The sequence below is a fragment of the Arachis ipaensis genome, chromosome B2 (assembly GCF_059453495.1).
Source record: "Arachis ipaensis isolate K30076 ecotype BB chromosome B2, ASM5945349v1, whole genome shotgun sequence".
Classification (NCBI taxonomy): domain Eukaryota; kingdom Viridiplantae; phylum Streptophyta; class Magnoliopsida; order Fabales; family Fabaceae; genus Arachis; species Arachis ipaensis.
The window spans coordinates 40,337,102-40,356,089 of record NC_142437.1 but is presented as its reverse complement, the minus strand read 5'-3'; the positions used below and the strand labels follow the sequence as shown (position 1 = coordinate 40,356,089).

Sequence of the window (18,988 nt, the reverse complement as noted above, 5' to 3'; positions counted from 1 at the left end):
TGTGCTTCATCCTAACTTGAATGCAAACTTTGAACTCAAGACCGCTCTCATCAATCTCTTACCAAAGTTCCATGGACTTCCCGCAAAAGATCCAATTAGACACCTCAAGGATTTTCATGGTGTATGCTCAACTACTAAGCGGGAAGGGTCCGATGAAGTGGCTATATGGTTGTTTGCCTTCCCTTTCTCTCTTGAGGGATGAGACAATGAGTGGTTCTATACCTTAACTAGCAATGTTGTGTCCGATTGGGATTTGCTTAGAAGAGGGTTCCTTGATAAGTTCATGCCCAGAGAAATGACGGACAAGCTAAGGAAGGAGATCTCATATATTGTACAAGGCGAGATAAAAACTCTATATGAATATTGGGAGCGGTTCCACAAACTCCTTGATTCATGTCTGAACCACACGCTCGACACTCAAGTATTGCTTGGCTATGTGTGCCAAGGAATGAGAGAGCAAGATAGGAATCTATTGGATGCCTCAAGCAATGGTTCTTTGTCTAAGTATAGAACGGCGGAGGAGGCATGTCAACTCATTGCCGACTTGGCCGAATCCACTCAACATGCTAGATGGAGAGTCAACCGTCCAAAGAGCGTGAATGAAGTCTCTTCAAGTGGCGAGATCGCTACCATTACTAAGACCTTGTGTGAGATGACAAGCCTTCTAAAGCAACTCCAAGTGAATCAACAACAACCTCCATCCCAGCAACAACCACTACCTCCTCAACACCAACAATGTCAACAATTGGTCCCCCAAAAAGTGTGCGGCATTTGTTCATGCTACTCCCACTACACGGACGAGTGTCCGAGTCTCCAAGAAGATAACACCATAGCAGCTACCCACAACTTTTATGATCGCCCCTACTATGAACGTGCTAATCAAGGATACCATTCACAAGGGAGAAATTATAATCAAGGGTACCCTCAACATGGAGGCAATTATAACCAAGGGAGTAACAACTCTAATCAAGGTTGGAGGGACAATTATGAACAAGGGGGTAGGGACAATGGAGGCAACCAAAGATGGAACAACAACACTTCACAAAACCGATACTCACAAAACCCTCCGAACCAACAACCGAATCAAGGAAGGAGCTATCAAGCTTACATACCACCTTATAGACAACTACCTCAACCCAACCAACACCAAGCACCACAAATCACATACCCTTCCACATCTCCTACTCAAAATAACACACTCCGGTCCATACTCCAAGGACAAAAAGATCTCCAAAACACACTCAACTCAAGTATCAATGGTCTCATTTCCACCTTTCAAGCTCTCATTTCTCGCATGGAGCCTCCTTCCACTTCCACTCCTCAAACTCCAAATCCTAGTGCCATACCCTCACAACCTCTACCCAACCCCAAGGATGGTATCAACGCTGTAACCTTGAGGTCCGAAACTCAATTGAAAGAGAGGGACTCAAAGGCATCGAGCCCATTGATAGTTGCTCAAGAGAAAGATGGAGTTGAGATAGAAGAAATAGAAGAGGAAGAAGCACATGTAGAAATTGAAGATGAAGATCTTCAACCAAGGAGTGAAGTCCCTAGAAAAGAGCAAGTCTTAGAGGAAGTGGCACAACCTATCCCATTTCCAACATTGGCAAAGAAGGCTAAGAAGCGTATGGAGCTTGACCCGAAAATGGTAGAGATGTTCAAGAAAGTAGAGGTAACTATCCCTCTCTTCGATGCTATACATCAAGTGCCTAAATATGCGAAATTTCTTATGGACTTGTGTATGAACAAAGATAGAATTCATGAGTTGGAAACCATTCCATTGGGAAGTTCCATTTCGGCTTTAATGGGGCCATTCCAGAAAAGTGTGATGATTCGGGTCCTTGCTTAGTCACTTGTGTCATTGATGGAGTCCAATTCATTGATTGCATGTGTGACCTTGGTGCATGCATTAGTATTATGCCCCTTTCCGTTTATCATCTATTGAAGCTCCCACTGTTGAAGCGGTCGGCGGCTAGGTTTGTCTTGGCAGACAAGAGAATAATAACCGTAGCGGGTATTGCGGAAGATGTGTTGGTCAACATCAAGGGTTTGATATTCCCAATTGATTTCCATATCATTGAGATGCCACCAAGTGAATTCGAGAGGGCATCGTCTATCCTACTTGGGAGACCGTTCTTGAGGACCTCTAGATTCAAGTTGGATGTCTACTCGGGAACCTACTAATTTGAGATAGATGGGAGAGTTGTAAGTTTTAGCTTAGAAGAGGCAATGAAGCACCCATCGAAGAACCACTCCATATTCCGGTGTGATCTAATTGATAACATTGTGGCTGAAGTGCACGGTGCAAAGCTAGATGAGAAACATGTGGTTGAAGAAAATAGTGAAGGTCCAAGTGAAGAAGTTCAAATGACAAGCCAAGAGCAAAAGCTAGAATTGAAACCACTACCGCCCCACCTAAAGTACTCATATCTTGATGAAGCCCACAAGTTCCCGGTGATCATAGCAAGGGAACTAAATCCTCAACAAGAAGAGAAGTTGCTACGTGTTTTGAGGAAGAACAAGAGGGAAATAGGGTGGAGCTTGGCGGATCTAGTGGGGATAAGCCCCCCAAGTGTGCGAACACCGGATTTTTTTGGAAGAAGAAGCTAGACCTGTGAGACAACCTCAAAGGTGATTGAATCCTACCATTTTGGAGGTTGTCAAGAAAGAAGTAACACGGTTACTCGAAGCGGACATCATTTACCCCATTTCGGATAGTGAATGGGTGAGTCCTGTTCAAGTCGTGCCAAAGAAGTCTGGAGTAACCACAATAAAAAATGAAAGTGGGGAGCTCATCGCAACACGGGTGCAAAACTCTTGGCAGGTATGTATCGACTACCGAAGGTTGAACGCGGCCACTAGAAATGATCATTTTCCACTTCCGTTTATCGATCAAATGCTCGATCGATTATCCGGTAAATCTCATTATTGCTTTCTAGATGGCTATTCGGGGTACTTCCAAATACACATTGCTCTAGAGGACCAAGAAAAAACAACATTTACTTGCCCTTTTGGAACTTATGCCTACAAGCGAATGCCGTTTGGCTTATGCAATGCACCGGCAACTTTCCAAAGGTGCATGATGAGCATATTTGCGAATTTTCTAGAGCAATGCATGAAGGTATTCATGGACGACTTCACGGTATATGGTGATTCTTTTGATCATTGCTTAGACAATCTTGAAAAATTTTTGAAAAGGTGTACTAAAACTAACCTTGTCTTGAATTTTGAGAAGTGCCATTTCATGGTTAGGCAAGGGATTGTTTTAAGATATATTATTTCCAAAGATAGTATTTCTGTAGATCCAGCAAAGATTAATGTGATATCTAGCTTGCCTTACCCCTCCTCCGAGAGGGAAGTCCGTTCTTTCCTTGGACATGCATGATTTTATCGGAGATTCATAAAGGATTTTAGTAAGGTCGCATTGCCTCTGTCGAGATTGTTACAAAAGGACATTGAGTTTGTTTGAGCAAGGAATGCATGGAGGCTTTTGACAAGCTGAAGGTAGCATTGACCCAAGCTCCCATCGTGCGAGGGCCGGATTGGAGTCGGCCATTCGAAATAATGTGTGATGCTTCAAACTTTGCCGTGGGAGCCGCGTTAGCACAACACGAGGGTAAGATTCCATATGTCATAGCCTATGCATCCAAAACACTAGATGGAGCCCAATCCAACTACACTACCACCGAAAAATAACTTTTGGCCATAGTTTTTGTCTTGGACAAGTTCCGAGCTTATTTACTAGGTTCAAAGGTGGTAGTGAACTTGGATCATGCGGCATTAAAGTATTTGTTGGCTAAGAAGGAATCTAAACCGAGATTGATTAGATGGGTTTTATTGTTGCAAGAATTTGACTTGGAAATCAAGGATAGGAGTGGTACGCAAAACCTAGTGGCGGACCACTTAAGTCACCTTGAACACACAAAAGGAGATACCACTCCTATTAATGATTTTTTTCCCTTCGAGGGCTTGCATGCAATCTCAAAAACCATTCCTTGGTATGTACCAATCGCCAATTACTTGGTATCTCGCTCCTTCCCTCCTAATCTCTCCAAACATCAAAGGGATAAGCTAAAAAATGAATCCAAATACTATGTATGGGATGACCCATACCTTTGGAGATGTGGGGTGGATCAAGTGATTCGGCGGTGCATTCCACAAACCGAATTCCGCTCAATCTTGGAAGCTTGCCACTCCTCCGAAGGAGGAGGCCATTTTGGACCTCAAAGAACGGCAAAGAAAATCCTAGATTGTGGCTTTTGGTGGCCAACGCTTTTCAAAGACTCCTCTCAATTTTGTAAATCTTATTCTCAATACATTAGATTTGGCAATATATCCAAGAAGGATGAAATTCCCCAACAAACCATGCTAATTTGTGAAATCTTTGATGTGTGGGGAATAGACTTCATGCGGCCATTCCCAAACTCTAATGACTTCCTCTACATTCTACTTGCCATTGATTATGTGTCCAAATGCGTGGAAGCGATACCCACCCGGACGGATGATGCTAATGACGTCATTTCTTTTGTGAGAAACAATATCATTTGTAGATTTGGGTCGCCACGAGCAATCGTGAGCGACCAAGGTTCCCATTTTTGCAACAAAAGAATGGAAGGGCTCATAAAGAAATATAGCATCATGCATAAGGTAGCCACGGCCTACCACCCACAAACAAATGGCCAAGCCAAAGTTTCCAATCGGGAAATTAAATGCATCTTGGAAAGGATTGTGAAACCCAATAAAAAAGATTGGAGTACCAAGCTCAACGATGCATTATGGGCCTACCGAACGGCATACAAAATGCCAATTGGCATGAGTCCCTTTCGGTTGGTATATGGCAAAGCTTGCCACTTACCAGTGGAAATAGAGCACAGGGCTTATTGAGCCATCAAGGAATGCAATCCAAGTTTGGGTGGAGTCGGGGTTGAAAGGAAGCTACAACTGGCAGAGTTGGAATGTTTGAGGCTTGAAGTTTATGAGAACTCAAGACTTTACAAGGAGAAAATGAAAGTCGTGCATGATAAGAACATAAGAGGCAAAGAATTTAAGGCCGGTGATCTAGTCCTAATTTACAATTCTAGGTTGAGATTATTGCCCGAAAAACTAAGATCGAAATGGGAAGGCCCATATCAAGTAGTGAAAGTGGAACCCTATGGGGTTTACGAATTGCGCCATCCCTCAAGTGCGGATATCTTCAAGGTCAATGGGCACTGTCTCAAGTCATATCATGGTGAGCGAATGAAGAGTAACAAAGAGATTGAGGTATTCCTCTTGGAAGATGCACCCCTTGGCAAAGAACAAGGAGCTAATAAAAGTCCAACTTAAGGACGTTAAACAAAAGTGCTAGGTGGGAGACACCCCACCATGGTGAGACCTATCATTTTACCCTTTTTGTATATAATTCTTGAACTCTTGATTGGTTTGCAATTGTTTAGCTATAATTTTAATCGATTAGACCTAATTGTGAATACCTTGGACAATTTGTTCATGAAAGCTTGCATTGATTTTCCCATGAATGAATTGATTGTGTGGTAGAAAAACACCCCTCTTTAGATTTTGCTTTGAGTTTTGGGTGCTTTTGACCTCTTTGGCTGGATTGGCCATTAAATTCATGGTAATTAGGCATCTTTCATGCTCATTCAAAAAAAGGGGGGGGGGGGCACGCATGCGCGCAATGTGCGCGTACGCGTCCATAAGTCTTCGCAACTCTTGGGCAATTTTCCAGAGAGTTGTGAAAATTCGGGGTCAGCTTTGGGTCCTGGGCATAACCACCATCATGCGTGCGCGCACGATGCGCGTACGCGTCCTTGGCCATTCGTGCAACAGCACACGTACGCGCACTAGCTGCGTACGCGTCCCTATCGCGATTTGCGATTCTAGGCCATTTTTCCCGAGAGTTATGCCCTGGTTGGGCCAATTTCATGCCACTGGCCTAACTCGATTCACGCGTATGCGCACCAGACGGGCACGCACACCACGATCATTGTGCAAATCGACGCACAAGCGCACTGTGCGCGCCCGCGTCGATTATCAAACTTAATTTTTTGGTACTTTTTCCCGAGAGTTGAGCCAGAGTTGTGCCCAAATTGTGCTGGGGGCACAACTCATGGGCACGCACAGGCGCACCTGGTGCCCGTGCGCACACCTTCTTTTCGCTACGTCACGCTTCCGCGCACTATGCACGTCCGCGCCATTACGGATTTTTGCCCATGCACGCGCACGCGTGCATGGCGCGCGCGCGTCGGTTACGCGAACCAATTGCATTAGAAGCGCGTCCTTTCTCCCTCAACCTTTCTTCTCTCTTCTCACCACCACCTTTCTTCTTCATCTCTACCCCCTCCACCATTTATACCACCTCTTCTCTGCCACTACCGGCGGCAACAACCACCACCTCCGGCAGTTCCACACCATTCTTTCTCCTCTTCTCCCTCTTACTCTTCACTTCCCCTTCTCTCTCTCCATACCCTATTTCTCTTCTTCCTCATCTCAAGGTACTTCTCAATTCTATTTTCGTTTAGTTTCCTTCTCTTCTTCTCTTCCATTCTCTTACTCTTCTTCTTAGTTAGCTTTATTCATGCTTTCTTTGTTTGTTGCATTTTCTTTCTCTCTTCCTTTTCATTTTCTTATGGGTGTTACAAGTGGAGCTCACTCTTGCAATTGGATGAGTTTGTTTGACTTACTTGATTTCTTTTACAATTTTTGGTGTAATATGATGATTGATGATGCTTTATGGAAGATTACATTGCCACCCATCTCCCATCTTTGTCATAAAAAGGGATGCACACCAAGTGTTTGATGAAAGACCCCCATGACTTCTTGGGATACTTTGCCTTAGTGTTTTCTATTTTGATGTCTTTCTCCTTCACTTGCTTGTTCATATGTGCATTAAGCCCACTACATTTCTTGCTTTATTTCTACATGCTCATACCCTAATTCTCACTTCTTAATATTGATGTTAAGTGAATGTACTTCTCATGCTTCTTGTTTGCATGCCTTTACCACTTATACATCACATGCTAGTGATTAACCTTGATTTTCATTGTTGCCTTAGTTTCATGTTGCAGCTGTCATGTAGCTAAGCCACTTATTCTTTCATGCTTTATCACTTGCATGATTATTATTTCTTTGTGCTTCTTTGGGGCTTAGTTTTACCATCTCTCTCTCCTTTCTAGGATGGTGATCAAAAAGGACAACAGAAAAGCACCTAAGAAGGCACCATCATGGTCCACTAGCAAAGCACAACAAGGATCTAGAGCCAAGCCTCTCCCCAACAAGACAAAGAGCGTTGCTAACATTGATGTTTCGGAAAAGGACAATCCGGCAAGGGATCCAAACAAGTTCCCCAACTGCTATTGCGAACTTGTTGGTGCACGAAATTGTGATCATCAATGGCGCCATCAACATGGTACGCTCAATTGTAATCTCAACTCTTTATCACAACTAACCAGCAAGTGCACTGGGTCGTCCAAGTAATAAACCTTACGCAAGTAAGGGTCGATCCCACAGAGATTGTTAGTATGAAGCAAGCTATGGTCATCTTGTAAATCTCAGTCAGGCGGATATAGAATGGTTATGGAGTTTTTGAATATTAATAATAAAATAGGGATAGAGATACTTATGTAAATCCTTGGTGAGAATTTTAGATAAATGCATGGAGATGCTTTCGTCCCTCTAAACCTCTGCTTTCCTGCTGTCTTCATCCAATCAGTCTTACTCCTTTCTATGGCTGGCTTTATGTAAGGACATCACCGTTGTCAATGGCTACTTTTGATCCTCTCTGGAAAATGGTCGGATGCGCTGTCACTGCATGGCTAATCGTCTGGAGGCGTCACCCTTGCCAATAGCTGCATCCTATCCTCTTGTGAAAATGGTCCAAATGCTCTGTCACAGCACGACTAATCATCTGAGGTCCTTGATCATACTGGAATAGGATTCACCCTCCTTTTGCGTCTGTCACTACGCTCAGTACTCGCGAGTTTGAAGCTCGTCACAGTCATTCAATCCCAGAGTCCTACTCGGAATATCACAGACAAGGTTTAGACTTTCCGGACTCTCATGAATGCCACCATCAATCTAGCTTACACCACGAAGATTCTGATTAAGAGATCTAAGAGATACTCATTCAATCTAAGGTAGAACGGAAGTGGTTGTCAGGCACGCGTTCATAAGGAATGATGATGATTGTCACGTTCATCACATTCAGGTTGAAGTGTGAATGAATATCTTAGAAGCGGAATAAGTTGAATTGAATAGAAAAACAGTAGTACTTTGCATTAATCTTTGAGGAATAGCAGAGCTCCACACCTTAATCTATGGAGTGTAGAAACTCTATCGTATGAAAATACATAAGTGAAAGGTTCAGGCATGGCCGAGAGGCCAGCCCCCAAAACGTGATCAAAGATGATCCGAAGATCATAAGATGTCTAATACAATAGTAAAAAGTCCTATTTATAATAAACTAGCTACTAGGGTTTACAGAAGTAAGTAATTGATGCATAAATCCACTTCCGGGGCCCACTTGGTGTGTGCTTGGGCTGAGCATGGATGTTACACGTGCAGAGGCTCTGTTTGGAGTTGAACGCCAGGTTGTAACATATTTCTGGCGTTCAACTCTGGTTTGTGACTTGTTTCTGGCGTTTAACTCCAGACAGCAGCGTAAAACTGGCGTTCAACGCCCTTTTACGTCATCTAAAATCGTTCAAAGTATAGACTATTATACATTACTGGAAAGCCCTGGATGTCTACTTTCTAACGCAATTAGAAGCGCACCATTTTGAGTTCTGTAGCTCCAGAAAATCCACTTTGAGTGCAGGGAGGTCAGAATCCAACAGCATCAGCAGTTCTTCTTTAACCTCTGAATCTGATTTTTGCTCAAGTCCCTCAATTTCAGCCAGAAAATACCTGAAATCACAGAAAAACACACAAACTCATAGTAAAGTCCAGAAATGTGAATTTAACATAAAAACTAATAAAAACATCCCTAAAAGTAACTAGATTCTACTAAAAACATACTAAAAACAATGCCAAAAAGCGTATAAATTATCTGCTCATCACAACACCAAACTTAAATTGTTGCTTGTCCCCAAGCAACTAAAAATCAAATAGGATAAAAAGAAGAGAATATACTATAAATTCCAAACTATCAATGAAACATAGCTCCAATCAGATGAGCGGGACTTGTAGCTTTTTGCCTCTTGAATAGTTTTGGCATCTCGCTTTATTCATTGAAGTTCAGAATGATTGGAATCTATAGGAACTCAGAGTTCAGATAGTGTTATTGATTCTCCCAGTTCAGTATGATGATTCTTGAACACAGCTATTTTATGAGTCTTGGCCATGGCCCTAAGCACTTTGTTTTCCAGTATTACCACCGGATACATAAATGCCACAGACACATAATTGGGTGAACCTTTTCAGATTGTGACTCAACTTTGCTAAAGTCCCCAATTAGAGGTGTGCAGGGTTCTTAAGCACACTCTTCTTTTTCTTTGGACCTTGACTTTAACCGCTCAGTCTCAAGTTTTCACTTGACACCTTCACGCCACAAGCACATGGTTAGGGACAGCTTGGTTTAGACGCTTAGGCCAGGATTTTATTCCTTTAGGCCCTCCTATCCACTGATGCTCAAAGCCTTGGGATCCTTTTCATTTGCCCTTGCCTTTTGGTTTTAAGGGTTATTGGCTTTTTGCTCTTGCCTCTTGGTTTTAAGAGCTTTTGGCTTTTTCTGCTTGCTTTTTCTTTTTCTTTCTTTTTTTTTTCGCCATTTAATTTTTTTTCTTTTTTTTTTTGCAAGCTTTGTTCTTTGCTGCTTTTTCTTGCTTCAAGAATCATTTTTATGATTTTTCAGATTATCAAATAACATGTCTCCTTGTCATCATTCTTTCAAGGGCCAACATATTTAACATTCTTAAACAACAACTTCAAAAGACATATGCGCTGTTCAAGCATTCATTCAGAAAACAAGAAGCATTGTCACCACATCAATATAATTAAACTAAGTTCAAGGATAAATTCGAAACTCATGTACTTCTTGTTCTTTTGAATTAAAACAGTTTTCATTTAAGAGAGGTGATGGATTCATAGGACATTCATAACTTTAAGACAAAGTTACTAAATACTAATGATCATGTAATGAAGACACAAACTTAGATAAGCACTTATCATAGAAAACGAAAAACAGAGAATATAAGAACAAGGAATGAGTCCACCTTAGTGATGGTGGCGTTTCCTTCTTGAGGAACCAATGATGTCCTTGAGCTCTTCTATGTCTCTTCCTTGTCTTTGTTGCTCCTCCCTCATTGCTTTTTGATCTTCTCTAATTTCATGAAGGATGATGGAGTGCTCTTGATGTTCCACCCTTAGTTGTCCCATGTTGGAACTTAATTCTCCTAGGGAGGTGTTGATTTGCTCCCAATAGTTTTGTGGAGGAAAATGCATTTGAGGCATCTTCGGGATCTCATGGTGATGAGCTTCCTGCGCCTCTTGAGCTCCATGAATGGGCTCTCTTGCTTGTTCCATCCTTTTCTTAGTGATGGGCTTCTCTTCCTCAATGGGAATGTCTCCTTCTATGAAAGCTCCAGCTGAGTAACATAGATGGCAAATAAGATGAGGAAAAGCTAGCCTTGCCATGGGGGAGGACTTTTCGGCCATTTTGTAAAGTTCAAGAGAGATGACTTCATGAACTTCTACTTCCTCTCCAATCATGATGCTATGAATCATGATGGCCCGATCCACAGTAACTTCAGATCAGTTGCTAGTGGGGATGATGGAGTGTTGGATGAACTCCAACCATCCTCTAGCCACAGGCTTGAGGTCCAGTCTTCTTAGTTGAACTGGCTTGCCTTTGGAGTCAATCTTCCATTGAGCTCCTTCCACACATATGTCCATGAGGACTTGGTCCAACCTTTGATTAAAGTTGACCCTTCTAGTGTAGGGGCGTGCATCTCCTTGCATCATAGGCAAGTTAAACGCCAACCTTATATTTTCTGGACTAAAATCTAAGTATTTCCCCCGAACCATGGTGAGATAATTCTTTGGGTCCGGGTTCTTACTTTGATCATGGTTCCTAGTGATCCATGCATTGGCATAGAACTCTTGAACCATTAGGATGCCGACTTGTTGGATGGGTTTTGTTAGAACTTCCCAACCCCTTCTTTGGATTTCATGTCGGATCTCCGGATACTCATTCTTCTTGAGCTTGAAAGGGACTTCAGGGATCACCATCTTCTTGGCCACAACATCATAGAAGTGGTCTTCATGAGCTTCGGAGATGAATCTTTACATCTCCTATGACTCGGAGGTGGAAGCTTTTGTCTTCCCTTTCCCTTTTCTAGAGGATTCTCCAGTCTTAGGTGCCATCAATGGTAATGGAAAAACAAAAAGCTTATGCTTTTACCACACCAAACTTAGAATTTTGCTCGCCCTCGAGCAAGAAAAGAAAGAATAGATGAAGAAGAAGAAGAAATGGAGGAGGGGGAGAGGGAGATGTGTTTCGGTCAAGAAGGGGAAGAGAGGGTTTTGTTGTGTGAATTTGAAGAAGAATGGAGGGCTATATATAGGGAAGGGAGGGGGGGTAAGGTTCGGCCATAAGGGTGGGTTTTGGGTGGGAAATTGATTTTGAATTTTGAAGGTAGGTGGGGTTTATGAGGTAGGTTTATGGGGAAGAATGGATGGATGTGAGTGGTGAAGTGGTGATAGGGAAGAGAGATTGAGGTGATTAGTGAAGAGTTTTGGGGAAGCGTGTTTATGGGATTGTGTGAAAGAAGGGTGAGAAGAAGTGAGTGGAGGTAGGTGGGGATCCTGTGGGGTCCACAGATCCTGAGGTGATCTTGTGGGGTCCACAGATCCTGAGGTGTTCAAGGATTTACAACCTTGCACCCAATTAGGCATGCAAAATGCCCTTGCACACAACTCTGGGCGTTCAGCACCAGATTAGTGCTTGTTCTGGGCGTTGAACGCCCATTTGTTGCCCATTTCTGGCATTGAACGCCAGAACCATGCTTGTTCTGGGCGTTCAGCGCCAGCTCTTCTCCAGGGTGCAATTCTGGCGTTCAAATGCCCAGATGCTACCCATTTTGGGCATTCAACGCCAGAACCATGCTCTGTTCTGGGGTTGAACGCCAGCCAGATGCTTCTTACTGACGTTTAAACGCCAGTAAGGTCTTCCTCCAGGGTGTGATTTTTCTTCGGCTGTTTTTGATTCCGTTTTCAATTTTTATATTTATTTTGTGACTCCACATGATCATGAACTTAATAAAATGTGAAAAACAATAAAAATAGAAATTAGATAAAAATTGGGTTGCCTCCCAACAAGCGCTTCTTTAATGTCAATAGCTTGACAGTGGGCTCTCATGGAGCCTCACAGATGTTCAGAGCATTGTTGAGACTTCCCAACACCAAACTTAGAGTTTGGATATGGGAGATCAACACCAAACTTAGAGTTTGGTTGTGGCCTCCCAACACCAAACTTAGAGTTTGACTGTGGGGGCCTGATTGACTCTGCAATGAGAGAAGCTTACTATGCTTCCTCTCCATGGGTATAGAGAGATATCCTTGAGTTTTAAACACAAGGTTGTCCTCATTTAATTGAAGGATCAATTCTCCTCTATCCACATCAATCACAGCTCTTGCTGTGGCTAGGAAGGGTCTTCCAAGGATGATGAATTCATCCTCATCCTTCCCAGTATCTAGGACTATGAAATCAGCAGGGATGTAAAGGCCTTCAACCTTTACTAACACGTCCTCTACTTGTCCATAAGCCTGTTTTCTTGAATTGTCTGCCATCTCTAATGAGATTTTAGTGGCTTGCACCCCATAGATTCCCAGTTTCTCTATTACAGAGAGGGGCATGAGATTTATCCCTGAACCAAGGTCACACAGAGCCTTTTCAAAGATTATGTTGCCTATGGTACAAGGTATTACAAACTTTCCAGGATCCTTTTTCTTCTAAGGCAATCTCAGTTGATCCAGATCACTTAGTTCATTGATGAACAAGGGAGGTTCATCTTCCCAAGTCTCAATACCAAATAATTTGGCATTCAGCTTCATGATTGCACCAAGAAACTTGACAGCTTGCTCTTCAGTAACATCCTCATTCTCTTCAGAAGAGGAATACTCATCAGAGCTCATGAATGTCATAAGGAGGTTTAATGGAATCTCTATGGTCTCTAGATGAGTCTCAGATTCCTTTGGTTCCTCAAAGAGAAGCTCCTTATTGATCACTGGACGTCCCAGGAGGTCTTCCTCCTTGGGATTCACGTCCTCCCCTTCCTCTTTGGATTCGGCCATGATGGTCATTTCAATGGCCTTGCACTCTCCTTTTGGATTTTCTTCTGTATTGCTTAGGAGAGTACTAGGAGGGATTTCAGTGATCTTTTTACTCAGCTGGCCCACTTGTGCCTCCAAATTTCTAATAGAGGACTGGTGCACGAAATTGTGATCTCCAGGCTCGAACAATCCCTGGTAATGGCTCCAAAGCTTGGTGCTCTGATCTCAATACATAATTGTCACAACTTCGATATAACTAACCAGCAAGTGCACTGGGTCGTCCATGTAATACCTTACGTGAGTAAGGGTCGAATCCCACGGAGATTGTTGGTATGAAGCAAGCTATGGTCACCTTGTAAATCTCAGTCAGGCAGATATAAAGTGATAATGGAGTTTTCGAAATTTTATAGTAAAATAGGGATAGAGACACTTATGTAATTCATTGGTAGGAATTTCAGATAAGCGAATGGAGATGCTTTTCGTTCCTCTGAACCTCTGCTTTCCTGCTATCTTTATCCAATCAGTCTTACTCCTTTCCATGGCTGGCTGTATGCAAGGGCATCACCGTTGTCAGTGGCTACATCCCCTCCTCTCAGTGAATAATATGCTCACGCACCCTGTCACGGCACGGCTATTCATCTGTCGGTTCTCGATTATGCTGGAATAGGATTCACCCTCCTTTTGCGTCTGTCACTAACGCCCAGCACTCGCGAGTTTGAAGCTCGTCACAGTCATTCAATCATTGAATCCTACTCGGAATACCACAGACAAGGTTTAGACCTTCCGGATTCTCTTGAATGCCGCCATCATTCTAGCTTACGCCATGAAGATTCTGGTTAGGAGATCTAAGAGATATTCATTCTAGCTTATTTCATGTAGAACGGAAGTGTTTGTCAGGCACGCGTTCATAAGGGAGAAGGATGATGAGCGTCACACATAATCATCACCTTCATCATGTTCTTGGGTGCGAATGGATATCTTAGAAGCGAAATAAGAAGAATTGAATAGAAAACAGTAGTACTTTGCATTAATCTTTGAGGAACAGCAGAGCTCCACACCTTAATCTATGGAGTGTAGAAACTCTACCGTAAAAATACATAAGTGAAAGGTCCAGGCATGGCCGAGATGGCCAGCCCCCTTGATCTAAGAACAATGCGTTCAAAGATGATCCTAAGATCCTAAGATGATCAAAATATGCCTCATACAATAGTAAAAGGTCCTATTTATAATAAACTAGTCACTAGGGTTTACATGAGTAAGTAATTGATGCATAAATCCACTTCCGGGGCCCACTTGGTGTGTGTTTGGACTGAGCCTGAGTGTTGCACGTGCAGAGGCCATTTGTGGAGTTGAACGCCAGTTTCTGTGCCAGTTTGGGCGTTCAACTCTGGTTTTGGATCCTTTTCTGGCGCTGGACGCCAGATTTGGGCAGAAGGCTGGCGTTGAACGCCAGTTTACGTCGTCAATTCTTGGCCAAAGTATGGACTATTATATATTGTTGGAAAGCCCTGGATGTCTACTTTTCAACGCAATTGGAAGCGCGCCATTTCGAGTTCTGTAGCTCCAGAAAATCCACTTTGAGTGCAGGGAGGTCAGAATCCAACAGCATCAGCAGTCCTTTTTCAACCTCTGAATCTGATTTCTGCTCAAGTCCCTCAATTTCAGCCAGAAAATACCTGAAATCACAGAAAAACACACAAACTCATATTAAAGTCCAGAAATGTGAATTTAACATAAAATCTATTAAAAACATCCCTAAAAGTAACTAGATTCTACTAAAAACATACTAAAAACAATGTCAAAAAGCGTATAAATTATCCGCTCATCACAACACCAAACTTAAATTGTTGCTTGTCCCCAAGCAACTGAAAATCAAAATAGGATAAAAAGAATAGAATATACTATAAATTCCAAACTATCAATGAAACAGAGCTTCAATCATATGAGCGGGACTTATAGCTTTTTGCCTCTCGAATAGTTTTGGCATCTCACTTTATCTATTGAGGTTCAGAATGATTGGCATCTATAGGAACTTCAGATTTCGAATAGTGTTATTGACTCTCCTAGTTCAGTATGATGATTCTTGAACACAGCTTCTTTATGAGTCTTGGCCGTGGCCCTAAGCACTTTGTTTTCCAGTATTACCACCGGATACATAAATGCCACAGACACATAACTGGGTGAACCTTTTCAGATTGTGACTCAGCTTTGCTAAAGTCCCCAATTAGTGGTGTCCAGGGTTCTTAAGCACACTCTTTTTTTTGCTTTGGACCTTGACTTTAACCGCTCAGTCTCAAGTTTTCACTTGACACCTACACGCCACAAGCACATGGTTAGGGACAGCTTGGTTTAGCCGCTTAGGCCAGGATTTTATTCCTTTAGGCCCTCCTATCCACTGATGCTCAAAGCCTTGGGATCCTTTTTTATTTGCCCTTGCCTTTTGGTTTTAAGAGTTATTGGCTTTTTGCTCTTGCCTCTTGGTTTTAAGAGCTTTTAGCTTTTTCTGCTTGCTTTTTCTTTTTCTTTCTATATTTTTTTTTCGCCTATATTTTTTTTCTGCAAGCTTTGTTCTTTGCTGCTTTTTCTTGCTTCAAGAATCATTTTTATGATTTTTCAGATTATCAAATAACATGTCTCCTAGTCATCATTCTTTCAAGAGCCAACATATTTAACATTCTTAAACAACAACTTCAAAAGACATATGCACTGTTCAAGCATACATTCAGAAAACAAGAAGCATTGTCACCACATCAATATAATTTAACTAAGTTCAAGGATAAATTCAAAACTCATGTACTTCTTGTTCTTTTGAATTAAAACATTTTTTTTTAAGAGAGGTGATGGATTCATAGGACATTCATAACTTTAAGACATAGTTACTACTACTAATGATCATGTAATGAAGACACAAACACAGATAAGCACATAACATAGAAAACGAAAAACAGAAGAAATAAGAACAAGGAATGAATCCACCTTAGTAATGGTGGCGTTTCCTTCTTGAGGAACCAATGATGTCCTTGAGCTCTTCTATGTCTCTTCCTTGTCTTTGTTGCTCCTCCTTCAGTGCTTTTAGATCTTTTCTGATTTCATGAAGGATGATGGAGTGCTCTTGATGTTCCACCCTTAGTTGCTTCCAATAATTGTGTGGAAGAAAAAGTATCCCCTGAGGTATCTCAGGGATCTCTTGATTTGCAGTCAAATGTTCTACCACTGAGCTATAGACCCTTGATGGAAGCTTTTGTCTTCCCTTTCCTCTTTCTAGAGGCTTCTCTGGACTTAGGTGCCATCAATGGTTATGGAACAAACAAAAAAGCTATGCTTTTTACCACACCAAACTTAGAATGTTGCTCGCCCTCGAGCAAAAGAAGAAAGAATAGAAGAATAAGAAGAAGATATGGAGGAGATGGAGGGAGATGTGTATTCGGCCATATGGGTGGGATTGGGTGGGAATGTGAGTGGTAAAGAGTTAATAGGGAAGAGTGTTTATTGGGAATAGAGGATGATTGAGAAGAGAGAAGAGAGTGAGTGGAGGTAGGTGGGGATCCTGTGGGGTCCACAGATCCTGAGGTGTTCCTGTGAGGTCCTCAGATCTTGAGGTGTCAAGGCATTTACATCCCTGCACCAATTTAGGCATGCAAAATGCCCTTGCACACAACTCTGGGCGTTCAGCGCCAGGTTGGTGCCCATTTTGGGCGTTCAACGCCCATTTGCTGCCATTTCTGGCGTTGAACGCCAGAACCATGCTTGTTCTGGGCGTTCAGCGCCAGGATGCTCCCATTCTGGGCGTTCAGCGCCAGAACTATGCTCTGTTCTGGCGTTTGAACGCCAGACAGATGCTCCTCCAGGGTGTGATTTTTCTTCTGCTGTTTTTGATTCTGTTTTTGAATTTTTTTGTTTATTTTGTGACTCCACATGATCATGAACCTAAGAAAACATGAAAAACAATAAAAATAAGAATTAGATAAACATTGAGTTGCCTCCCAACAAGCGCTTCTTTAATGTCAATAGCTTGACAGTGGGCTCTCATGGAGCCTCACAGATGTGCAGAGCTTTGTTGAGACTCTCCAACACCAAACTTAGAGTTTGGATATGGGAGTTCAACACCAAACTTAGAGTTTGGTTGTGGCCTCCCAACACCAAACTTAGAGTTTGACTGTGGGGGCTCTGGTTGACTCTGCTTTGAGAGAAGCTTTTCATGCTTCCTCTTCATGGTTGCAGAGGGAAATCCTTGAGTTTTAAACACAAGGGAGTCCTCATTCCATTGAAGGACTATTTCACCTCTGTCAACATCAATCACAGCTCTTGCTGTGGCCAGGAAAGGTCTTCCTAGGATGATGGATTCATCCTCTTCCTTTCCAGTATCCAGGACTATGAAATCAGTAGGTATGTAAAGGCCCTCAACCTTTATCAATACATCTTCTACTTGTCCATAAGCCTGTTTTCTTGAGCTGTCTGCCATCTCTAGTGAGATTTTAGCAGCTTGCACCCCATAGATTCCCAGTTTCTCTATTACAGAGAGGGGCATGAGGTTTATTCCTGAACCAAGGTCACACAGAGCCTTAAAGATCATGGTGCCTATGGTACAGGGTATTATGAACTTTCCAGGATCCTGTCTCTTCTGAGGCAATGTCAGTTGATCCAGATCACTTAGTTCATTGATGAACAAGGGAGGTTCAACTTCCCAAGTATCAATGCCAAATAATTTGGCATTCAGCTTCATGATTGCACCAAGAAACTTGGCAGTTTGCTCTTCAGTAACATCCTCATTCTCTTCAGAAGAGGAATACTCAGCAGAGCTCATGAAGGGCATAAGGAGGTTCAATGGAATCTCTATGGTCTCTAGATGAGCCTCAGAGTCCTTTGGTTCCTCAGAGGGAAGCTCCTTATTGACCACTGGACGTCCCAGGAGGTCTTCCTCCTTAGGATTCACGTCCTCTCCTCTCCTCACAGGTTCGGCCATGGCGCTTATGTCAATGGCCTTGCACTCTCCTTTTGGGTTCTCTTCTGTATTGCTTGGGAGAGTACTAGGAGGGATTTCAGTGATCCTTTTACTCAGCTGGCCCACTTGTGCTTCCAGATTTCTAATGGAAGACCTTGTTTCATTCATGAAACTTACAGTGGCCTTAGATAGATCAGAGACTAGATTTGCTAAATTAGAAGCATTTTGTTCAGAGTTCTCTGTCTGTTGCTGAGTTGATGATGGAAAAGGCTTGCTATTGCTAAGCCTGTTTCTTCCACCATTATTAAAGCCTTGTTGAGGCTTTTGATCCTTCCATGAGAAATTTGGATGATTTCTCCATGTTGAGTTATAGGTGTTTCCATAAGGTTCACCTAAGTAATTTACCTCTGCTATTGCAGGGTTCTCAGGATCATAGGCTTCTTCTGCATAAGAAGCCTCTTGAGTACTGTTGGATGCAGCTTGCATTCCATGCAGACTCTGAGAGATCATATTGACTTGCTGAGTCAATATTTTATTCTGAGCTAATATGGCATTCAGAGTATCAACTTCAAGAACTCCCTTCTTCATAGGTGTCCCATTATTCAGAGGATTCCTTTCAGAAGTGTACATGAACTGGTTATTAGCAACCATGTTAATGAGTTCTTGAGCTTCTGCAGGCGTTTTCTTTAGGTGAATGGATCCACCTGCAGAAGTGTCCAGTGACATCTTTGATAGCTCAGATAAACCATCATAGAATATATCCAGGATGGTCCATTCTGA

The 18,988-nt window shown here is 42.5% G+C and overlaps 1 protein-coding gene across 1 annotated transcript; it reads left to right on the top strand.

Moving 5' to 3' along the window:
• Positions 1-295: 295 nt before the first annotated feature.
• LOC148573701 (uncharacterized) lies at positions 296-1,849 on the top strand. The gene has a single exon (XM_088505825.1). It carries the CDS (start codon positions 296-298, stop codon positions 1,847-1,849), a length of 1,554 nt encoding a protein of 517 aa, XP_088361951.1.
• The last annotated feature ends 17,139 nt before the right edge of the window (positions 1,850-18,988 follow it).

Excerpts from the sequence above, each read along its gene's own strand:
- LOC148573701 (XM_088505825.1), top strand. The coding sequence starts at position 296 with ATGACGGACAAGCTAAGGAAGGAGATCTCATATATTGTACAAGGCGAG.